Source organism: Vanellus vanellus, assembly GCF_965231255.1.
Source record: "Vanellus vanellus genome assembly, chromosome: 25".
Taxonomy (NCBI): domain Eukaryota; kingdom Metazoa; phylum Chordata; class Aves; order Charadriiformes; family Charadriidae; genus Vanellus; species Vanellus vanellus.
This window is the reverse complement of record NC_138930.1, coordinates 6,277,729-6,302,371: the sequence shown is the minus strand read 5'-3', so window position 1 is coordinate 6,302,371 and position 24,643 is coordinate 6,277,729. Positions and strand designations below refer to the sequence as shown.

The 24,643-nt window shown below is 51.1% G+C and overlaps 2 protein-coding genes across 2 annotated transcripts in view; one reads left to right on the top strand and one right to left on the bottom strand.

Annotated features, from left to right (window-relative positions):
- Window positions 1-6,801, bottom strand: part of LMNB2 (lamin B2) — a gene marked incomplete at its 5' end in the record, with an annotated part of 38,389 nt that extends 31,588 nt beyond the window's left edge. Inside the window, one exon of the mRNA XM_082495329.1 lies at window positions 6,592-6,801. Within this exon, the coding sequence (XP_082351455.1) occupies window positions 6,592-6,801 (210 nt within the window). The remainder of the gene's footprint in view (window positions 1-6,591) is intronic.
- A 14,923-nt stretch (window positions 6,802-21,724) lies between these two features.
- RPL36 (ribosomal protein L36) lies at window positions 21,725-23,753 on the top strand. Its single transcript, XM_082495480.1, has 4 exons — window positions 21,725-21,769; window positions 21,839-21,933; window positions 22,941-23,075; window positions 23,625-23,753. Exons 2-4 carry the CDS (start codon window positions 21,841-21,843, stop codon window positions 23,712-23,714), a joined length of 318 nt encoding a protein of 105 aa, XP_082351606.1. The 5' UTR covers window positions 21,725-21,769; window positions 21,839-21,840; the 3' UTR covers window positions 23,715-23,753.
- Window positions 23,754-24,643: the final 890 nt, after the last annotated feature.

Sequence of the window (24,643 nt, the reverse complement as noted above, 5' to 3'; positions counted from 1 at the left end):
GGAATTGAGGTGAAGTCGATTGGCCTGTAATTCCCTGGATCTTACTTCTTGCCCCTCCTGAAGACACTATCTTTCTTCCAGTCTTCAGGAATCTCTTCTTATCATTATGATCTTTCAAAGATAACGGAGTGGCCTCGCAATGATGTCAGCCAGTTCCCTCAGCACTCATGGGTGCAACCCATCAGGTCCCATGGACTTATGTCCAGCTTGTTTAGATGTTCCCTATCCTGATCCTCCTCTACCAAGAGTAAGCCTTCCTTGTGCCAGACTTTCCCTCTAGTCTCAGGGGCCTGGGATTCCCGAAGGCTGATCTGACCACAAGAAGGCATTGAGTGCACCAGCCTTTCTTCCCTGTTCTGAGTTTAGTCAGGACCTCCTTGCTCACCCATACAGGTCTCCTGCCACCTTTGCTCCATTTCCATCCATTGTTAGGATGGACCACTCTTGAGCTTGGAGGTTACTCTTGAGAATATCAACCTAGCTCTCACAGACCTCTTTTCTCTCCAGGGCTGTAACCCACAGGATTCTTCCAAGCAGAGTCCTGAAGAGGCTAAAGTCTCCTCTCATGATATCCAGGGTTCTGGTCTTGCTTCTTGTTCTGCTCCATCCTCTAAAGATCCCAAACTCCACCATCTCATGGTCACTGCCCTGACCTTAACATCCCCGACCAGTTCTTCCTGGTCCAGCAGAGCACAAAGACTAGGGCATGCGAGGCTTCTTCCAGTTGACTGCAGAAGGCCTCATTTACCTATTCTCTTTGATCAGGTCAGTAGAAGACACATACCACAATGTCACCCATCCTGGTCTGACCACCAATCCTGATCAACAAGCTCTCAGCCAGCTCATAAAATGTCTGCAGGCAAAGCTCCAGGCATTCCCACTGCTCTCTCACATAAAGGGCAACTCCCATTCCTCACCCTCCTGAAAAGCCTGTATCTATCCATCCATCATAGCACTCTAATCATATAAGCTATCCCTGATCACAATGAGGTCATAGTTCTGCAACTGTCCACAGACGTCTCATCCCCCCTGTTTGTTCCCCGTGCTGCACAGTGTTACAGACACTTCAGAGAGGCAGCCAAGCATGATAAATCCCCAGGAAGAGCAGGAGAGCCTTCCCCACACGGCTGTCCTGTAGGCACTTCCTTCTTTACATGCCTATGCTTGGGGTATTTCCGCTTCATCCTTTTTCTGTCGCTTTCTCTTCTGTTCACGTAACCCCAGGTCTTTTGCTTGCCTATCCCATCCACCACTTCTTCACCTGATCCTAACTGAGTGAAGGATTTCTCCCTCCCCCACCATTCCCAGTTTAAAGTTCTTCTTAGCAGGTTGACCAGCCCTGTTGCCAAAGACATTTGCCCTACTTAGGTGGATCCTGTCTCTTTGAAGCAGTTGTCAATCCTGAAAGATGGTTCCATGATCGTAGAAACCAAAATCCTGTTGCCAACAGCAGTTGTGCAAACCAGCGTCACTCTGCAGGATCTGCTGAGCCATCCTCAAACCCTTCACCTTCGCCACACCCCCGGGGCCCCCATGCCATTAACAATCATCCAGAGACACGTCGTCATGTTTGATACTTGCCAGTATCACTGGTGCCTACACAAAGAGCAGCAGGGATAATAGTCATACTGCCAAATGAACCTCAGTAGCCTCTCTACAACATCCAGAATGCAAGCCCCTGAGAAGCAGGGAACCTCCCCAGATGACAGGTTAGACCAGCGAATGGGTCTGAAAACATAGCCCCTTCCATCTGAAGGTGATGGAAGAAATAAAGCTAAAACCTCAAAATGGAGTTCAGCAGGAACCAGAAGACACACTGCAGCCTGATCCACTACATGTCAACATATACCCAAGCCTAACTCTTCCTGCTCAGAGACCAAGTTGGACATCCTACAAATTGCACTATGAATGTGCTTTCACTTTTTTCCCCTCTTCTGCTGGCAAGAGCCTGCAAGTTTGTAATTGGGCAACACAGGGGACAAGGATATAGAGCATGTAGAGAACAAGAAAATAGAGATGTTTCCATAGCCTGGTCTGAAAGGTAGGACTGCTGGATGCTCTTTAAGGTACCAACCTGTGCTGGGAGCACTCAAAGCTCTCTGTGCAGTTCAAGGACAGACATACAAACAGACACTCCCACAGCAACCACTTGGAACAAGCTGTAAAACATCACTCAATGAAGACACAGGGAACATGCCAAGAAGGCAATGAACCTACATGCTAGGCAAGGTGCATGCCCCATCCCACCACAAGTGAGTTCAGACAAATTTGGCAATGAAACATTAATCCCATTAACATGCATTAATGTACAAAACATAAGTTTATTCCCACCAGGTGTGGCTCAATGTGTTCTTCTTCACCCAGTTATGGATTGATGAAGGACTGCCAGTTAGCTATGGCTCAGACTCACCAAGAACATCAGCCAAGTTCTCAAGAACAACGTAAACATGTGATGCATATCACCACTATCACCCCCCAGATGACGTCTATAGCACCAGAAGATCATTTAACCCCATGTCTTGGAGGCTCCAGCTCTTGACTGACCCACCATCCACACCAGCATCTGAACATGTATTATGCAGGTGGCAACTAGGCAACACCAGACCCACATATCCTGGTCATGACAATAGCTCTGGTTACTACACATGGTGCACACAAAGGACACAGTAGCTGCAGTGCTGGCAGATAAATGGAGACCAGGTAAGACTACAGTGAAAGTTCTGATGGCTGTGACATACAAAATTGCAGCCACCTGTAATCACACCCACAGAGATACTGTATCCCCTGTAGATAATGCTTTTGTCACAAGGGCAATCACTGTCAGTGGCTGAGGCTCCCAGGGATCTTCTCTTTTTTTCTCCCTACTCCTTTCTGTGAGTGAGAACAGTGGGATGTCCTCAGAACAGCGTAGTAACCACTCCCATGACCATCAAAGCATCTTTTCTGGAAGGCTGCAATCATAAGCACCACAGGGGAGGGAGACAGTAGAAATGGAATCAAGGAGACCTCTAGGACTCTTCCTCTTAGCCCTTCCAGTATTCCCCCTCCCAGTCCCACAAATTAGGTTATTGTAACAGTGACCCCAACACAGCAAGTACAGCATCAGTCATGTACTAGGGAGGTAGGAAAAAGAAGGGGATGAGCTAAATTTCTCATCTGTCATAGGCTAAGCTACACAAGGGGATGCGTGCAAGAGAGCAGAGAAAGAATGAGGACATTTATAGATTCCCCCAGCTACACAGGCAAAAATTTTTTTTGTACTTACTTGAGGGCTTAAAATGTATGTATTTATTTCTCTAGAGGCCTACTGCATACAAGGTAGAACAGCATCAGACAGGGTTAAGGAAAGCAGGAAAAGGGCTATAATTAGTAGAGGACTAGAGATGAATCTCAACTTCTGCAAAGTTCCTTTTCTCTACTGTTTAGAAGTGGCAGTCCTGTGTTCCTCAAAGAGCAACAGGAGTTCTTTTGTTCCAAGGCCATGATGCAGCTGTGGTCTGTAACACTAAGGAGACTGCCCAACAGAAGAGAAGATGGCTGCTTTTTTCAATCTTCTGCGGATGGGTGATTAAAACAAGCAAGGAAAAAGAACATCCTGATCAGCTGATGATTAAAGAATCTATGGCAGAACAGTGACTATGGTCCTTGCCTGAAGAGCATCCATCAGCAGAACTCCTCATCTAGAAGATATTCCCCTAAACCAGAGCTTTGAAATGAGATCAGAAATGCTAACTCTTTGTTCCCATGCATGCAGCAGTGGGGGGAGAGGATGTCAGGCTCACCCCAGCCCCTTTCTGACATGGTCACTGTGGAATACTGGAGTGACAAGCAATGGACAAACATTTCTCTCATGATACCATGCTCTCGTCTACTGGTTGTCGTAGCAATCCTCAACCTCCCACTTGCCTTGGATTATGGATCCATTACCTGGTCTCAAGGCAAAAGTCTCAGGTGTTAACATAGAGCCCACTGGTGAGCAGACATCCCACAACGTGCATCATTCTATCCACCACAGTGGTAGATGACATTTTTAGCTTATCTCTGGTAGTAGCAGAGAACATTAGAATATTTAGCTAAAAAAAAAAAAAAAAAAAAAAAAAAAAAAAAAAAAAGAAAATCAGTATATTTACACACAGTAGAGGAAAACAAAGGAGAACTTTCATCTTGAACACCCTGGGAAAAGAAAATATACTATTTTAAGCGAGCTAACGTAAAGATATAATGATGTAGCCAGAACAATATGTCAGTATCACTGGACTACGCTTAACTGTGCTTCTACACATAAATTACAGTTGCTTTGGGATTTGTTTGGTTTTGGGGGCTTTTTGTGGGGTTTGGCGGGTTTATTTTTAATCAATATCTTATTTCATGCTAAGCCTAATCATTTTACAAACACAAATTCTAACAGTGTAACAACTGAATTATCAGCAGAAAATCCAGTTTACTAGATTGGTCTTGAAAGTACAAGATTCTCTCATTCCAATAAACCTAAAATCGGACAGCCATCTGAAGTTTTACTGTCCACTATTCTGGATCAAAACAATAAGACTACAAAGTCTCCTTTCCTGGACATATGTAAAGAATAAATAAGATGCCCTAAAGGGATGGGGAAAGCATTTAACAAATGTGGTCCAGAGACCAGCTAAAGTATCTTACATGGTCTCTGATGTGTCAAAGAAGAGCTTGAGGAACAATAAAGTTTGTTGGAATATTTCTAAGAATTAGGACTTTTTTTTTTTTTGAAGCCTGGAAGAAAAGCGAAGGAAAGCTCAAGCACAAAGTAAGCAAAATATTTATATCAAAATCCTCAAGTTTATTTTACAATTACTGGAGAGTATTTTTCCAGAATTGATAACACACAGAACTGCTGTTAAGAGCCAGTTTGTGCTTGTGTTAAAAATCTAATGAGATTACATCTATGTTTTCTGCTTGTCCTGTTCTTACTCTTTTTACCTGTTTCCTGTCAATAGAATTACATTCTGCTTCTACATTTAAGACGCGTACTCCTTCTAGCCTCCAGCAATCTACAACTTAAAAGCTCCCTGAACCACACATGGTTATTTTGTTTATAGCATGATTTCACACAGGACAAGTGATGTAGCCATGTTTTATGTTTAGAAATATCTAGTTGTTTTGAAATGGAAGTTATAATATAAAGGTACTTTAAGGTACCCGAATCCTGGATGTACACTGATTGTAGGTAGGCCAACCACTCCCAAAACAAGACGCTATCATATCTGGCCTGCTTAAAATAAATTAATTCAAACACTCCTCCCACCACCCCTAGCATCATCAAACCAGACCCTTAAGGGGGGGAAAAAAAAAAAAAAAAAAAAAGCCTACACAGCAGCAAAGCAACTAATTGCATCACACAAGTTGCAGCCAAGGCTGTTATCTATAGGCTTTCCACAGAAGTTTCACTTCATCTCAACGCGGGGACACCTCACCTTGCAGACCGCCTCCACCAGCCGGAGGGGGGGGGGGGGGGGGGAGTCGGGCTGGTACAGGATGGGCGGGACTGCCCCCAACTGTGTCACTGACTACATCCTTCCTCCGAGGGGAAAGAGAGCCCTGGGGGAAAGCCGATACAACAGAAGAGGGAAAAGCAAAGCACGGCTTAGGAAAAAGGATCAGCTAGTTTCGCCTCCAAGATGACAGGAAGCGGACGAGATCCCCTTCCACGACGGGGACTGTCAGCAAAGAGCAGTTCCCACTACAAAGATTTGATTCCTGGCATTTGCGGGGACTAAGGAAGATTTCCTCTGGTGAGAAGCAAAGTTAGTCTAAACCCTTTAAAATTTTTCATCTCATCACATCAGCCGTCGGGAGAGGGACGGTAAAGTAACATTCGGGTTGCTGGAATTCGCCGGACGCGCGTGCTCAGCACGGGGTCCGCTACACCGACTGCCCCACAGACCACCGCCGAGAGCCGGCCCGCCGCGGGCGAGACCCACCCCGGTATCCCGCGCTGCCGCCCCGGCCCGGCCGCGACACGGAGGGCTCCGCGCCACCTCAACCGCCACCCCGCGGCCAGAGGGACGCCGCGCCCGCCCGCCGCCCGGAGCCGCTTCCCGGCACGGCCAGGCCCGCTCCCGGCACCGGCATCGTTCCGGGTGTCGAATTTCCTCTCGGTGGCGATCCTGGCCCGAGCCGCCTTTAAGGTGTCCCCAGCAGCCTCTCCGCCCAGCATCGCGGCCAGAGAGCCCCTCCGACAGCCCCCCGAGGGGCCACACGCACACAGGCAGGAGCTGGATCGCCACAAGCCCCGGCCCGGAGCTCCGCTCGGGCCCCGCAGCCCGCGCCCTCAGCCCCGAGCCCAGCGGGCGGCCACAGCCGGAGCGCGCCGTCCCGGGGCGACCCTCGCCGAGGCCGGCGGGAGCGGCGCGGCGGGCCCCCTCATGGCGCCGCCGAGCCCGCGGCCGCGCGAAACCGCCACAGCGCGCCCAGCGGCACCGGGTCGGCCGAGCCCCCGGGCCGCGGGCCCCCTCGCAGGGACGGAGCGGGGAAACGCCTCCAAACGGGCCGCCACCGCCGCTCGCCCTCCCGCCCCGCAGCCGCGGGCGAGGGCCAGCAGGCCGCTCCGGGCCATACCTCCCGGGTGGTGACCTCCTCCTTCTCGGAGATCTTCAGCAGCAGCCGGTCATTCTCCAGCTCCAGCGCCCGCACACGGTCGATGTAAACGGCCAGGCGGTCATTGAGCTGCCGCAGCTCCTCCTTCTCCTGCAGGCGGGAGATGCGGGTCGGCGACAGTGGGGTCCCACCGGGGGTGCCGGGGATGCCGCGGCTCGGGGTGCCTGACATGGCGCTCGATTCGCGGGCGGGCGGGCAGCGGGCTCATTCAATCCAGCCGCACCGGGGGAGGAGGGAGCGGTAAGATGGCGGACATCGCCTCCCCCGCCGCCGCGCCGCCTGGGAAATGAAGTCCCGGCGCCAAGATGGCGGCGCCGCGCCGCAGGGCGCGCCGGGAGGTGCAGTCCCGGTCGCCCTCCATTTTGTGGGCCGCCCGGCGGGCCCGAGCCTGCTCCTCATCCAAAAGCGTAGCTGTCCCGCCTATTAAAATGCAAAATTCGGCTGTCGTCAGCGTGAGTGAAGCGCAGAACGCGAGGGGCAATCTTAAAAGCAAGACTTTATTGGTAATAAAACCGGGAGGGACCAGAGCAGCCCACCAGGATGGCTCCTCACAGGCTCCGCGGCGGGCAGCAGCGGCTCACAGCCGCACGGGGCTGGTGAGCGCAGGGCCCCCCGCGGGTCCCCACCCTGCCAGGAGTCCCCCGTCCTCTGTCCCCTGCGCCCCAACCACACCACGGCCGTCGACTGCCATCGTGCCTCGGGAGCGGCACCTGCGCAGCGTTCCTCCAACGTCACACTGGTTACCTAAAACATGGCTCACGCTGTTCATGGGTCCGTCGTGCTTTGCTGTGAGCAGCGACGTTCTGTAGGCCGGGGACCTGGTGTTTGCTCAAACCGGTGGTGGAGAGTCTCGGAAAAAAAAAAAAAATCAGGTGTTTCCAAGGGTGAATTTTCAGGATTGCCATTTTGTAGATTTTGGAAATTCCTTCTGAAGTTTTACCGAGATGCCAGTCTCCCATCAGGCCCTTTAAGAAGGGAATTATCCTGAAATCCTTTTGCAGTCCAAGGGGACGCAGGCAAATTTTGTACAAAGTAAAATCCACTGGGAAGTTTTCCCTTCTTAAAGATTTGTTGTATTATTTTTCCCTAAACATACTTTTACTGAATATACCCCGACTTATGTCAGTCCTTGCACATTAACAGGTATAAAGTGGATTACCATTCCCATGAGCTAATTCCTCATGTCCCAAAACTTTGGAGGCTGAAAAGCCCGTACAGCCGTTGTGCCATTCGGCTACCGGGGAAGGCTGAGAAAAGGGAGATCTTCTGCCTGAGAAGCTGAAAAAACAGATTCAAAGTCTGTCGTGTGTATACGTGGACAGCAAAGAAAAAAAGCAGCATGAGCATAATGCAAAGAATGTGCCGGAGAGGGAGGACAGATCCAGAAAAACAGGAAAGAGAGCAAGAAAATAGTGCACACCGTGTATGAAAAGAAACTTGGGGAGCCAGGTTGAACAAATAGGTGCAAATGGGTTTATCCTCAAAACAGAAGCGAGACGATCCTCATGTTAGAGGATCTGGGATCCTAATGTCAAGCACACCTTAAACTGGAAAACCTCAGAATAAATCCAGGAATTCTGGACGCTCAACGCCCTTGTTGGCCAATAGGGTTCCTTTTGCAATCACTGCATATCTTTAGCAGCTGACCCATGTAAAGAGTAGGTTTTCACCTGAATGTGTTTGTTTAAAAATACGCATCCGCTACAGAAAGAATTGTCCTGGCTTTCTCTGTAGAGGGTGGAGTGCCCGTCCCACCTGGCTGGGGCATCACCTCTCCTGGGGCATCACCTCTCCTGGGATGGCGCTGGTGGCTCCTGCCCGCGTCTTGGGCAGGGAGCGTAGGACGGGGGTTTCCACACGGCGCCCGCGACGCCGTGGGCCTCGGTGGGCTACCTGGAGGGAGTTTACGAAGGACAGCTGGAATGGAAGCGAGCCTTTAGATCACGGCGCGTGCCCTTTCTGCGGGTGCTTACCCAACCTCCCGATTTGGAGGCCGCCGTTCTCAGACCGTGATCAGTGGGAGGCAAACTCCGCGCCAAACCCAGCTCTGAGACGGAACTCGAGTTGGTTTTGCCGCCAGTGTGTCTGGAAACGGCAGCAGGAACCCGCGACTACAAGTCCCAGAGTGCCGGGGCCGCTCTGCCCCGCGGGGCCGGGGCCGGGGCAGCCCCGCGGCCGCTCCCGCCCCCCGCCCGCCGGTTCCAGCCCGGTGCGGGGTTTGAATTTTGGCGCCCGTCCGCCAACCGCGAACCAACGGCTGCGCGCCGCCCCCGCCGGCCCCCTTCACACACCGCTCGGCGGACGTGCAGCTCCCAACAGCAGCAAATTCCCGCAGTACCGGTTATAAACTTTGGTTACGTTAAGCCAGAAAAAAAAAAAAAAAGAAAAAAAAAGAAAAAAAAAAAGAAAAAGAAAGAAAAAAAAATTAGGAATGCTAAAACTCTCCGTAAAAGCATTTTTGGGGTTAGCTCATTTCTTCTCTTGTGATTTGACATGATACTCTCGGCATCTGTCATATTTTGGAAATTCTTTTAAACCTTTTGCTTAATTTTGATTGATAATGTAATCCAGATTTAAATCCCCTTTGTTCATGAAGTTTAGCCCAAACTCCCCCATTATTTTTTCTGTCAGATTTTTTAGATAATGGCTTAGAAACTTTGAATGTGTCACGGGTTTGGTTTGGTTTTTTGAGTGGGTTTCTTTTTTTTTTTTTTTGCCTTCTAACGTTACCAGTTATTTTCATAGTGCTGATATCAACTGTGTCGCAGTAAAATCTTTTTTTTCTAAATATACTCCTGAAATATGCCTCAAGAATAACGCCTATTATTTTCTACATTTTTAGAAGGTCCCTTTCTATAGCAGTAACCAGAACACTTGCACACTTTCATCCTTGTCACCGCTCTCCCCTCCCTGTTCACATGTATGTTCACTTTTCCTCTCTCTGCGAAAAGGAGGAGAACGGTTTGGGGGTGGGATGGGGAGAGGAAAGCACCAAGGGAGGAGGGGAAGTGCAAAAGCTGAGAGCCCACTGGACAACTGTGTTTTAGAGGGAGCACAATGCATGCTTTAGTCGTGGAATTAACATCTGTTCAAATGCTGGTCCTCCTGGGTCACTGATGATAGGGGTCAGTTCTGAACCACAGTCAGTGGGGTCATTTCTCTCACTGTTTAACAGTTAGGATTTCATTCAGGACCTTGACAGTTCGCTGCTACCCAAAACAATTTTATAATAAACTCCCTCTCTGCTTTCAGAAGGTAGAATTGATTTGTTAGCCCAGGACACAGTCATTTAGTGTTTAACAAAGGGACAGTGTAGGGCTGCGTCAGCCTTACCTTACGGCAGAGGGCCATGGCAATCCCTGGGCCTCATCCCCTGGGCTTTTCAGCTTGGGAACCTGCTGGGAGGCTCTTGCCTTCCCCCCCCGAGGTTTACTCTTTGTGGAAAGCAGAGCGCAGGAGAAGGCTGGTGCATGTACAGGTCTCATTCTGTTGTAAAGTCAGGAACTTGGAAGTGCCCTGGACTTAGTATCTCTCTCAAAAGTACTTGGAATGTATCAGACTGCCTGGGAAGGATAAGAATAAATTTTTGGGATGTCAGAGAACACAGACAGCCGTGCTAGGCTCTGCCTGGCACTGGAGTGCTTCTCCCTCCAGATAAATGAAGAGATTCCTTACAGTACGCAATAAATACAAAGGAAAACCTCACGTGTCCTTTGATGTAGAGAATCTTCTCAATTGTTGACTGGTTTCCTGTACAGTTGGGTGTAACGAGTTTTCTGATGCTGTCTGGGATTTCATAATGATTCACGTTTTCACAAATCTGGGGACGCAGGATTTCCACTGCTATTTCTTACCTCAACTGCTTTAGTTTCTCGGCAGCTGCTGCCATGCCCTCCCCTTTCTCATTCTACACTTTATTATTTGTTTGCCTTTAATAGCAGGATTATTTCTGTTTTCTCTGTAGTTGCCTAACTTCCCGTCTGCCTCGTGGTCCTTATATCACTCTGAACAGCCTGCCAATGTTTAATCAATTGTCCCAGATATTTTCATTAATTTCAAGCAGGGGCAAGGATTTAACATGTAGCACAGAACATTTTCCTATCAGTCCAAATTCAATCCAGTTCAGCATTAGAGCTTAAAAAATTGCTAGCAATGACTGCAAGTCTGGAAGAAACACTCAGACCTCAGCACAGCTCCAGAATTTCAGCTTTCACTGAATAAAATTGCTTCCAGTAGCGTCAGGACAGAAAGCACCAAAGCAGGTAGAGAAAATTAATAGTATGCTATGTGTCATGGATGAGATCTTCCTCACCTGCTGTGAGAAAGTTTGCTAAGAGACATGTAAAGAAAAGCAAAGAGGAACAGAGTGTGCAGCTGTGGGATTAAAGCAGACAGCAGACTATGTAGAACAAGGATTTTTTTCAAGACAAGACACCATGCTATAACGAGTAGAGGGCATATTTATGTCTAATTCCAGGCATTTAATGTTTGGCAGGATCCCTGAACAATAATATTCTTCTGCTAGAGCATTTATCTCCTTAGTGAGGCAGAATTCAACCTGTATCACACTGGGGGAAGGGTTAACCAAGCCTGGGGAGGAGAATTCAGGTCTGTGCTTGGGATGGTTCATTCCTTTGTGGCAGGAAGGCCTGTGACTTTCATGGTCAGGAGGGCCTGGGCAGCCCTTTAGACTTTTGTGCTGGAACCAGACCCTGGTCTCATGTGACCATAAAGAAATGAGAATTTAATTTAAACACCCCCCACTCCCCCCATTTCCCCCCATCTCAACAGAGAAGCGCCAATGGAAGAAGGTTGGGGGGGGTGGTGTCAGCGCTCAGGGCTCCTCAACTTCCCAGAATTCCACTTCATCACTTTTCCACACATTTACTTCTAATACCACATGCTGAAAAGAGCCACGTCTGTAACACAAGAGCGATGGAGAGGCTTTCTGCACTGCAACTCATTCACAGCCTTTATCAGGCAAAGGAAGCGTTGTACTGTGTGATGCGCCACAGCCTTCAGCACAGCATCAGCTACTGAGTCTTCCCCTCGTGGGCTCCCCATAGCCCAGGAACTCTTCCAGAGTAATAGGAAGACAGATTTTTTGGGAATAAAATACTGTGAAAACACCTCTGAAAACAGATGAAGTGGCCAGGTAGGAACAATATCACCATTTCCTTCTTGCCGGGCTGCCAGCAGCCCTGGAGTCTGTGGGGATGGAGACACGACCATTTGTGTGCATAAAGAGCTGCTATTTATATAGGTAAATAGCAAAATTAATCTAAGATAAGGAAGGATTATTCATATCACCTTTAATGAAATATTGGGCCAATAATGTCTAGCATTATGAGTTTTGACTTTCACATACAGAGCTGAATTTCATTCTAATTATAAGTTCAGGGATCCAAAGAGAAAAGACGCCTATGCAGCCTGCCAGCGTAGCCCCAGGTTCTCAGCGCTCCGTGGAGCTCAGCTTCCCTCCAAACACGAGCAAGCCCTTAATCTTTTAGCCATTTGGCAGCTTGGAGAGTGTAGTGGAGGAGGGTGGGGACTGGCTCTGAAATGGGGTTCCTCTGAGTTCACAAAGCTTGCTTTATCAGCCAGCAGCAATCACAGCTCTGCTCTGAGAATCACTTAGATCATTAATACTCCAGCGGAGCTGTGGGAGGGGAGTGGGCAGTGCTCACACCCCGGCGCTGTGTTTCTATGAAACCTGGCACTGATCTCCAAGCTAACGAAAACAAACCCAGTGTTTTTTTCAAAACAGCCGTTTGGCGCCTAATTTTCAAATCCGCAGACCAACTGCTGCTGGCTCAGTGCCCATCACCATAGAGCTATTTACATACTTTCCTCCAGCAGCTGCAGTAACCTGTTGTGTACCTCACGTCTGGCCAGGCTGGCTCAGCCTCTGTCACGGTCTCGCTGGAGATGGGTTAAGATTTCAATTTTATTCTGTTAAAGAAACAAACAACCCCCCCAATGTGTTAGGAGCTCATTTTTTAGCAAAGAAAGGTGAAAGCAGAAACCTTTGGCTCCCCTTTGAAAGATAATTAGCCCATCAGGCGCCATAACGTGACAAATGCTGTAGTCATCTGGGAGCGCTGAGAATCTTTAAGACAGAGCCTCTGTCAAAAGTAAAATTTACAGAGAAAACACATGTGAGAGGGGAGAAGACACGTCTATGGAGATAAAGAGGTATGTGCATGGGATCAACCTCTCTTGTCCATATTATGTGATAAAGGAGACGAAAGGAATGCTTTCTGCAATTCCAAAGTGTGCTCCACCCAAGATCTCAAAGTATTTTACCCAGGATCATTTAGGAAGCTTTATAATGATCTTGCGATGAAATTAAGATGACCGTGAAGATTACTCAGTTAATGTTTGTATGTCTTGAGCTTCACGGAGCAGCTCTGTGGACCTGGCCTTCAGGTCCTTTCAATGCATCTGTCTCGTTGGAAAACATTTTTCCAGTCCACAGCTGGTGACAACAGTGAAGTGCCGGAGCACAGGCCCAGTTAGCGCTTGTGTTGGAGCTGCACACCCTTGACAAGAGGGACAGCTCTGACTACACCAGAACCTACAACAGGAAGCCATTTGCTGTCATTTGAGTTTGGTACCTGACTGTACAAACCAGGAGAGACCCTGCCCTTCCCCGGTCGCCTGCAGCCTGTGCTGCGTACGGGATTTTGAAGGCCCGCAGCATCACGTCCCTTCTTTCTCCACCACCAGTGTGCTGTGGTTGGGGGTGGGTGGATAGGTGCAAAAGTCAGATGTTTTGGGCAACTGTGAAAGAGATTTGTTTGGATGGAGTAAATGAGCAGCAGCTACAGCAAATGAGGAGAAGCTTTAGGTTGATGGAGATACTTGTAGGCTACCTCAACACTGCTAAACTGCATTTCTGGGTATGAGAATATCATAGCTTTGTAGGGTTTAATTTGTTTTACCGTGTCTGCAGAAATCTTGCATGTAAAAGGAAAATCAGATTTGGCTTGGCCCTGCGTGGTGCAGTGGGGACAGAGCAGAACACAGTTTTGCCCACTGGAAAGACTGGGGCCATTACGCGGTGGGAGCTGGAGAGATGTCGTCACTCGGTGCGTAATCCGCCCAAGTGCAGGAGTTTCAAAGCTGGGCCTGTACTGACTGAACCCCTGAACTCCCTCAAGTGCAAAGATTATGTATAACTTTGTGGAATCCAGAGAAATAACTGGTGACTTCAAAGCGTTGAGCTTCCCAACCTGCAGAGGACTAATAAATGACGTGAATTCACCAGCTGACAGTTCTTCCCATGCGCCAGAGAGACCCAGGCCAGTTCTCCCTCAGTACATCGGGAAAGATTGCCTCAGTTTACCAGCACGGTGTCCATCCCTGTCACTCTCAGTAGTGTGGACAGGTGCTCTGAATGGGTCTGTGATCCTGCCATCATACTTGCTTCAGGGCTTCATCAGTCTCTGGGGTTTTACTCACACCGTTAACGGAGATGCTAGCCCCAGGCCTAATCCCCCTGCTGCGGTGTACAGAGCCCAGTGCAGATGCGTGCAGCCCCTGTGGCACATGTGGATGTGTTCTTTGATGCCTTCTTGGGGTCTAGCACCCCTTTGGTGGTTGTCTTGGAGAGTGGTCTACCTGACAACACCCGCCTGATGTGCGAGACCTGTACTCTGTCTGCTCAGCTTTACCCAGTGAGAATAATCTGGGATCTGGTGGACGGTAAAGAAGCAGTTGATAAACCGTTGTGCAATTGTTGCTGGGTTTTTGCATTTTTATAACACGTTTGGAGTGGGAGGGCTATGAGTGCTTGGCAACTGCAAACTGCTAAATGGCCTCAGGTATGGAGGGAGGCAGGGAGACTGGTGAGGGGCTAGGTGGTTAGTGAGGCCTTTGGCAGCTTATACTGACAATTTAATTTAAAAAGCAGTAAAGAGGTAAGTCGGTGATGTGTCCGTGTAGGGGACATGCCATGGCTGATACTGCGTAGATGAACTGCCACGTGCAGGAGTCAGCGTGCTGATGGTTGGAAGTGAGCATCCTCTCTCCCGTGCCTGTATTGTGCTGGTCTGAACTGGTCTGGAGGGGCAGAAGCCCTGCTCCGTGCAAGCCTGTCATGTCTGTGCGTTGCACAATAGAAATTGCTATCCACCCACTATACTCCTGCTAAGCAAATACATTTTGATGATACGTCACCCAGCGGTTCTGGTTCAGTGGCCACCCCACCCAGTTTCCCAGTGGCAGGGGCTGGGTCTGCAGGACTGGCCTGAGGCCAGAGGGGAGAATACCTCCACCCTACATCTGGCAAGGAGCAGGGAGTCCTTCCAGTGTGGCGACTGGGCACCTCAGGTGCGCAGCCAGTGTCAGGACATGTTTGGCTGCATGACCAGAAAGCAGGACTGCCACAGGGGAAAAAATCCTGTGTGAAGAACCTACACTTATATGGGCCGCCCGTGGGCACGATGACTGCTTACCCCTTTGCCTTTGCTCTGTCTTTACACAAACCTCTTGAATTCTGTTTACTTCTTCATTCAAATCCTTTTCTCCTCCCCACCCTGCACATTTCTCCTTTGGTGTCAGCAACAGGCAGCACCCTGACCACACCAACCAATTCATGACCAATTTTCCTGTTCATTCTTGTCAAAAATGCCTTCTTATGTTAAAGCAATAGCAATGTTTGCTTTCTGCAGGACTCTCCTGTTGGCAGGCGTACACGGCAAGGACTGACGGCTCCTTGGAAGGAGGATACCCCCATTACTCCCAGAAGAAGGAAACACTCAGGAAACACTCTTGCAGGGTTGTCCCTGCAATCCTTGGCCTGTTGGTGGGTCTTCTTCTGAAACAACTGACTTTGGGAAGGATCCCCCTTTGCAGTCCCCCCATCTTCCTCAACGCTTGCATCATTCTTGCTGCTTTTCTGGCTTCCTTTGGCCTGAGGACCTTTGTGACCAGTGGCTGCTCCCTGGCCTGCGGGAGGTCACAGATATGCCGCAGACTCTACCGATGTCCCCAGCCTCCAAGGATGAAGTGTGGGCAGGTAATCCACCCATGCAAGCAAGGAGTAGGAAATATTAGAGCTCTAAGCCTCTGCTAGACATACTGTGTCACGAGGTCAGTCATGTAAAAATGCCTCGGAGCTGTCTGGTGGCAGAGAGTACGAGCAGACAGCACAGCTGAGCGCCAGCTCACACGCAGCTGCTCCTCCAGAATGGTGTCACTGGAGAAATGAAGGGGACCCTCTGTGCTGGGGAGCCCTTCTCACCGCCACCAGGGCATGCCGGTCAAAGACCTCTTGGGGTGGGTAAGAGATGTGCCCTGGCTTAGCGGGACCAGGTCTGGGCAGGCGGTGTCCAACCATGGATAGTGCCAGTTAGCTTCTCTTACCAGAAGCACCAGGGTCTGCTCGGGTAAATGCGCAGGTGACCCCGGGGCTGTGGGAAGCCTGTGCCAGAGAGGTGAAGGATCCTTCACACAGGCACCCTGCAGCCTGGGACATACCTCCTTCCCCTGCAGCACCTACACACATCCACCTACACAGGGCACAGCGGTTCGTGGCAATTGTCCTCTGTGCTGGCAGTGACTGCTGCCCGTGTCTCTTGTCCATGCTGCAGACTGAGTGCTTCAGCCCACCTTCCCCTCCGACCGCCTCTTCAACAGCCAGGTCCTCGGCACCCCGAGGACCCCCCCGCAGGCTCCCGTGCCTGCAGCCCCTCCTCCTGTGCCCGGTTACTGCCCAGCCAAGCTGCACCTTGGGCTTGGGGCAGCGCTCGCTCCTCCCAGTCCAGAACGACATGCCCAGGTAAAGGAAAGCCATGGAGGGCTGAGCACCCACTGAGCTAGAAATGAGGGCTAGCTCCAAACCTCCATCTGAACCTTGAGGTACCCACAGGCTCTGCTGAGATGCCAGTCTGCCACCCTCCGGGAGGTTCCTCATGGCTGGGAGAGCCCAAGACCCCACCGGCACAGAATGAGGATTGGGCTGAGCCCATCTGGCCTCCCCGCGCTGCGTAAAGGGGTGATGCACCCTCGCTGCCCCAAGCGCACCATCCAGCCTTCTGCCTTGTGCCTGCAGTGATGCTCAACTGGCCCACTGAGGGACCGGGGCATGGGGTCACCCCGTGGAAGCCATTCATATCTATATGACATGAATATATCTATATTGCAAAACATTGGCTGTCTTGTAAAAGGCAGCAATGACATAAATGGTGGTTGCATTTGTCCAAAGTGGCTACTTCTGAGGGAAAACTTTAGGCTGTAAATGGCCTTTTCCGCCTAATAAAGGTGAAATCTTTCCATCCCCGCAACAGCAGCAAGTAGAAAAGGGAGGTAAGTAAGTCACTGTGGTCCTGCTGAAAGGTGCACTGGCAACACAGGAGAAGCAGCATGTCGCAGGGGAAGCTGAGGTCCTCCTCTATGTGGTTCCCTTCAAGAAGGCAGGGAATGTGTTTTTCGGTGGCAGAAATAAAGGTTGTTTACCCAAGCATATCCGTTTCATTTGGAAGTGATGAGCAACTTAAAAGGAAGACCAAAGCTGAGGCACCTGTAGTTGCAGAAGTGGGTACAAAATTAAGGCATTCCATTGCACTGGCAACAGAGGTGAAGTAGATCAGCCCAGGCTGTAAAATTCAAGCGTTGCAAGCCCCAGTGCAGCCCGAGAAGGGTTAAATCCTTTTCCTCAGCAGATGGAAGCAGCCTGCCTGAACTGGCAGCTGCAGATGGTTCCTCTGCTCAGGCAGAGCAGGCAGTTGGACTGGCCAGGGGGATGAAAACCATCGTTCAGCAGAAGCTCCAAGGAACAGGCAGGGGTTGTTTTCCAGTTTTTCCTGGAGCAGGTGGACTGAGGAACAGATGCCGGTCTGGGGCAGCAATGGGCGCCAGTTCTAGCAGTGTGCCTGTGCTATAAAAGCAGTCTTTGCACCAAACATAACATGACAAATACACACAGCCTTTGCTGTTTGTTGGTGTTATGCACAGTGACAAGGGAACTGCTGCAGGGTCTTCTGCCTTTCCTCTCTCAGGAGTGCTGTTTTTGTGGCTTCTCTGTGTGTGTCTGTGTGCCCCGGCACACGTGCTGCTTTGGAGCGGAGACCACGGCTTGAGTGGAGCAGTTGGTGCCCTTGCTTATAGGATGATGTAGGAGAAGGATTTAGCCTACTGTTTCCTCTCCTGGTTTTGATGGTTCCCGATTTTGCTGTGGAAAGTCTTGCAAGCTACCAAATACTTCTGGGGGATGTTGTCTGGACCCCAGTTTACTTACCAAGAGTTTTCTTTACAGTCAGGTTCAAACTACTTCAGCTGGAAGACCCAAGGACCGACGTGAAAATTGCCCAATGATGTGGAAAGCAGTGTTTTGTTAAAAAAATATGCTTAAACCTAACTAATAAACCACCACCAAAGAAAGGGGTTAGACTCTTTGGTTGCCTCAAAGCGGGGCTTTAAAACTTTGTGAGAGAGACAGCGAACAACCCAGTAACAGAAGGCAGAAGGCAGCCAGAGGTTAGCCCGGCTGGGCTGGGGCTGATGCAGTACGTTCCCATGTGCTGAGGCTTGCTTGGCAAACGCTGTGGAGGAGAGAGACCGAGGGTCCCAAGGCAGCGGAGTCATTCCAGCGGGAGAGGGCTGTTTTCATTAAAAGACGTAGCAGTGGGGACCGCTGCTTCCAGCTTCCAGCAAGGGGGTGGCCACCTTGGTTTGGCTCTGGTCGCTCCCTGGACAGCCCCGTTACACACCAGGGACGACTCCACCTCCGGCGTCTCACCAAGGGAGGCTGGATGGACCCCTTCCCTTGCTCGCTTCTGCCCCCTCAAAACAGCGCAGCGGAGCAATGGTGGCAACTACTACCAAGTGCCCGCGTACTGCCAGCATAGCACTGCATGTCTGGGGAGGGGGCCTTGCTCATCATCACAAGTTTCTGTGTCTGAGAGGCACAGCCACTTCTTAGCTGTCAGAGGGAGATGTTATCACTTCTGCTGTCCCCACATCCTCTTTTCAGAGCCCCGTTCTGTCTTGGTGCATGGGGGTATTTCCCTCCCTGACTCAGAGTGCCTCAGTTGCAGAAATACTGCGTATGATGAACCCTGTGCAGGGACTTTTGCTGGTTGCTGTTGTAATTATTTCCTGGAAGACAGTGAAGCTCCATCACTTGGGGAAACACCCTGCACGAACATCTGAAGTTGCGCTGATGGAGCACAGAGCGACCTCGGCGTAGAACCAAACAGCCCTGAGCCTTGCAGAAGTGAATGGGGCTTTCAGGTCTTTGACGTCCAGAAGTCTCCAGTGGGGAAGGGGCACTTCAAGAAGAAACCAGTGCACTGAGAGCAACGAGGTCTCAGCTCAAAGGGGAGGCCTCTGGCTACCTATGGGAATGGCACTGACGTGCTTTCATACTGGTTGCTATGCATACTTTTGTTAATTAACACAAGACAGTAGCCTCTGAATTTAAAGTAGCCTGGATTTAGGCATGGGGCTGAGCCTGCCTCCTGCTTGCCTTCCCAATGCCCAACCCAAACAGCCTCCCTGGGTCTGCTGGCTCACAGGGTGACCCATGCTGCTTGCTAGAAGACATCTGGCAGAAAAACATGGCTGAATCTTGGCAAATGCATCTTGCAAGGCCTTGGCCAAGGCAGGGTAAGACAGGAAGATGTAGGGCTGCTGGAGAGCAGCAGGCTACAGCTTCCTGACTGTCCTCCTCACTTCTTGGGAGGCGACTAAGTTCATGCTTGGAATTACTGGGTAAAGGGCCTCCACCATTGTGCCAGCTACGGGAGCACTTCTGCGACAGAATATTTAATCCGATGTTACACAACAGCTTGCTGGTGGGCATAGGCTCCACAGCGCCCTTCTGGGAATGCTGGTTTCCCTAGCAGGAGGGAAGGGAGCTCTGCCTTTCCATGGTTGCCAGTGGTGGGTCTCAGAAAGTGTGTGTGGCTTTTTGGCTATGAGAGCATGCAGGGGCAGGCTGAAAGTGATGCAGTGACATGGGCAGGTGGAGATGACTTTGGACCTGACTTGGCTGCCTGCCTTGAAGGCCTGTGCCTCTGCAGTAAGCAGGATAAGCTTCAGGTTCAGAAGATGATGGCATCCAAGGCATCGTCATTCAGCTGTGCATCCTGCGCCTCCGTGAGGTGTATCATGGATTGTGCTGATTCTATACTTGAAAAAGAGGGGGGACACTAAGATAAACCTTATCTGTCCCGTGGCAGAGGAGCTCTCTCTGGAGCAGATGGGAGAAGGGCAAGGTGTTCACATGCTGAACTTTTCCTTTTTCCCTTGGTCTTCAGCCAAGTCCAGATGAACTCTGGCTTTTCCAGTTCTGTCCCTGCATGTCCAGGCAATGCATATGTATACCTCTTGGGTAGCTCCGTGCTGCTTCCATCTTCCATGCTCTTCATTTTTGCATTTAAACTCAATCCAGAATTCCCCATTCAACAGTCTGGCCTCCTGCTGTACTTGCTTGACTTCTGGCACATTGGGATGGATCTTTCTTATACTTGTTCTTCTCCATTGCTTGATTAGAAATTCAGGTGGCTGCTTCACACCTACCTCAGCTGACTTCTGCTTCTCCTCCAGGCTGAGAAAGCCTCGTTCCTTCCACTGCCCCTCACAGGATATATGCTGCAGGCCTCACACATCTTCATGGCCCTCCTCTGAAATCATTCCAGTTTGTCAATGTTTTTCTTGCCCTGCGAGGCCCAAACCTAGACACAGTACTCCAGATGTGAGCTAACGAATGCCGAGTAAAGGGAGCTATCACTTCCTTTAACCTACCGGGTGCACGTCTGGTAACACAGCCCAGTATGTTCACCACATCCAGGACACACTGCAGACATTCAGCCTATTGTCCACCAGGATCCCCACATCCTTCTGAGCAGAGCCATTCAGTCCCAACTTGGAGCTCCTGATTCAGCCCCAATCCCCAGTAAGGTTTCCTTTACCTTATGTCCCTTGTTTCTCCCTCCCATGCTCACCTGATGGGGTCTTTGCTTGTAATGGCTCTGAGAAAGTGATAAGGCAAAGAGTGTGGGGACAATGCAGAATTCAATGAAAAGGGGAAATTCAGCTGAGATGCGAACTGTTTGCAAATGCTGCGAATGTGGGAGAAGGCATTTACCACTGTTGGATTGGGGCAAAAGCTTTTGGAAATTGAAAAACTGGATTTTCTAGTAGGGACTTGCGAAGGCAACGATGGGAGGCAAAGGGTCTGAAAGAACCTTTTCTTGGGGGTAAGGCAGTGGCTTGCGGGGGGTTCAATGAGGAATAGGAAGGTAAAATGAGGAGAGTTTGGGAACTGTGTATCTATGTGTTTGCACAGTGAGTGGAGAAGGTGTCACCAGTGGAACAGAGCAGCAGGCAGGGTGAGTGGGGGAAGAGCCCCACGTCTGCAGCCCGCTCTGCTGGCTGGCTGACGCTCGCAGGACAGGCAGCAGAAAGCAGCAGCCGCCAGCTCTGGGCAAGTGTTTATTTGAGGGCCGCCGTGCCCGACGGTGGCCAGAGACACAGCAGGTATGATCCCCTTCTTCTGCACACCCAGAGCTGCTGTAAGCAGCCGCCTTCAGCTAGCTCCAGGCACGATGGCGGTGGCAGGAGCAGTGACCAGGCATGATGGCAGTGGCAGGAGCAGTGGCACCTCCTTCTCCAGCAGCGACAACTCCTTCTCCAGCCTGGGGTGTGTGGCAGCTCCTCCTGAAAGAAACCCGGAGACCGTGGCTGGGTGGACCTCTAGCTGCCCCATATGATTGTTCTCATTAGAAAGGATGATACCAAACCTGGGTTGATTTTAGAGGTGCAGATAACAAGTTTGGCATTCCTAATTTTTTCTTGACTTTCAGAAATGTTAGACTGAAGCAGGTTGGGGATAGGACGGTCACCTTCGCCCTGCAGATATCTGCCCGTGTTCTGCCTTCCTGTGGAGAAAAGCATTACAGCGACACCTGTTTCGCGATCTGAGGGAAGATCATTCCTCACTGCTTGGCTTTGGGCCGTGACCTGGGCGACAGGGTCCAACGAGACTCTTTGTGTCGCCGTCCCCCCCCCCCCGCCATAGTCACGGCGCCATAGAGCGCCCCCGGCCCCGCCTGGGCGGCCGGAAGAGGCGCTGTCCCAGCGTTCCGCGCGCTCTCCCCTCTTCCGGTGCGGCGCCATCAGCGGGCGGCAGGTGAGGGCCGGGGCCGGGGCCGGGGATCCGCTTCCATCGGCGGCGGGGCTGACCGCGCTCTCCCCGCAGGCATGGCGATCCGCTACCCCATGGCCGTGGGCCTCAACAAGGGCTACAAGGTGACGAAGAACGTGTCCAAGCCCAGGCAGTGCCGTCGCCGCGGGGTGAGTGTGAGGCGGGTGAGGGTCGGGCCGGGCCCCGGCGGGGCTGGCGCCGGAGCCCGCGGCTGGCGGAGGGTCCGGGCAGCGGCGTGCTGCTGCGGGGGTGCGCGGCTCGTGTTGCGGCCGTGCGCCCGGAGGCGGCCCGCTGACGGTCCCTGGGGCAGGAGGGATGAGCCGCCGTTCGCGCAACTCGCGGCCGCGGTCGGGGAGGGCCGCGGGTGCGGCTCAGCTACTTCTCCGGCTGCTGGGGAGAGGCGGGAGGGCTCCGAGCCCCCGCACCGCTTTGCGGTGGCGCGGCTCGGGAGAACGGGAGATCGCGGAGCCGGGGAGGGCGGCGGGCATTGCAGGCTGCTGCTTCACCGTCTGACCCGAGACGGCAGCGGAGGCGCAGACTGGCTGGATGCAAGGTGGGTGACTGCACCCAGAAAGCCCCCCGCCCCCCGGGCTGCATCCCCAGCAGCGTGGCCAGCAGGGCCAGGGGGGGATTGTGCCCCTCTGCTGCGCTCTGCTCTGCTCTGGGGAGACCCCCCCGCAGTGCTGCCTCCAGCTCGGGGGGTGCCCACAGCAGAAGGCCCCGGAGCTGTTGGAGCGGGGCCAGAGGAGGCCCTGGAGATGCTGGGAGGGCTGGAGCCCCTCTGCTGGGAAGACAGGCTGGGAGAGTTGGGGGGGGTCAGCCTGGGGAAGAGAAGGCTCCGGGGAGACATCAGAGCCCCTTCCAATCCCTAGAGTGGCTCCAGGAGAGCTGGGGAGTGACTCTTGATCAGGGAGGGGAGCGATGGGACATGGGGGGGATGGTTTTACACTGAAAGAGGGGAGATTTAGATGAGATACCAGGAAGAATATCTTGACTGGCGCTTGCCAGGGGATCGTACTTCCTTGGGACATGCTGACAGTATAAGCCGGTGTTGGGGCTTTAGCCCAGAGTTTGCACAACCCTTTGCAGTCCAGTCTGAGTAAATTAGCACATATGTTCATTGTAATCCATATTTCTCTTCTCACCCTTCTTGTAGCGCCTGACCAAACACACCAAGTTTGTGCGAGACATGATCAGGGAAGTCTGTGGCTTCGCACCCTATGAGAGACGTGCTATGGAATTGCTGAAAGTTTCCAAAGATAAACGTGCTCTGAAGTTCATAAAGAAACGGGTAGGTCAATCCAACATCTTAGTGAGGATGGCAAAAACTCTGCTTCAGTTAACTTTCTGTTTTCTGCCCTTCCCTAAGGATACTTTGCTTTTGAATTCTCTTATTTTTTCAGTTGTTTGGGAAGTTACTGGTCTGATCTGAGGGAGTGGAGGGAATGCCTCTTGGGTTGGGTGGGAGAGTGGGAGATGAACATAAAGGTGCTTTGCCAAAAAAGGCCCTGAGCTACAGGAATCCAGCCTTGCCTTGCTCTTTTTGCATTATTTGCAAGTCTAGTGTGGGGAAGAGGAGAGCAATACTGATGGAGGTTGGGTACCATTAACCAGGCAACTTGAAACGGGGTTCATTGAGGGCAGCCTGAGTAGAAGTACTACTGTGATGCGATGGCAAGTAGTCCCTGGTGGGCCAGTCAGGGTGTGTGGGGTTCATGTTTACCAGGACCTTCCCATCCTGCCTGCTTTTTGAGTCAAGCCTCTTCAGTGAATGCCTGAGGCAGCCAAGTAGGTTTATCTGTTCTCTGCTGGGATGAATGCACTGCTCTCTCCCCTGCAGGTTGGCACTCACATTCGGGCCAAGCGGAAGCGGGAAGAACTCAGTAACGTCCTGGCAGCCATGAGGAAAGCTGCTGCAAAGAAGGATTGAGTTGTACAGTCTAACTCAATAAAGTCCTTTCTCACAAAACCAGCGTGGTGACTGATGATGGTACATCTGCTTCTGCCTGTAGGAACAGGGTGCTCCTGGGGGTGCTGACAGAGAACTGAACTGCAGTAATCCAGAAGTGGCATCACTTTTATTTTTACCTGCAGCTGGAGATGCTGGTACTGGCCTGTGATATATCCTAGTGGGGGAATCACCCTTGCAGAGTTCGTATTTCTCAGGACACGGAAGCCTCTGCAATAGCTAAGCCTGTGAAGGCTGCAATACCTTTCACCTCTGGGTCTGGCTCCAGGCCTAGATGGCTGTAGGAGAGAAGTCAGTGGACAAAAATTGCTGTTGAAAATAGTAATAACTTTGCACTCCTTCCCCATGGCACTTCCAGCGTTGTGCAGCTTTTCTTGCTCGTGCCTTTCCCCTTGTACCCTCCACTCCTACCCTACTTTCTGCAGTGTGTTATCAAATCATGAGAGAGAGTTAACAGTAAGAGCTCTGAATTTCAGCAGGATGATTTTTTCTCCACTAAGGGCTACCGTGCTGTGAGACAGGACCAGTGCTGTTCTTCCTGCACAAAGCAATACATTTCAACTAGACTACATGTAACTTCATGTAACTTGCCCTATTTTAATTGTTTTTCTAGCATTTGCCATAAGATAAGTACTCAAGCTCTCTGGCCCAAGCCTGTGTTTATCGACATAAAACCATCACGCTAAGACACTTAGTTCCTTTTTTCACTCAGTGAACATAAAGCTGCAGTGGCAAAGACAGTCTTGTGGTGCAGTGCAGTGCTAATTGCTGCTACTGAGCAGGTTGCTCTTCTGTCCGGGTTTGCTCCTGATGGTACTGATCTGTGATTTCAGCTGGAGGACTGTGCCCCTCTGCAGCTGAACATGCTCGCTCTGCTGAACTGTCCTAGA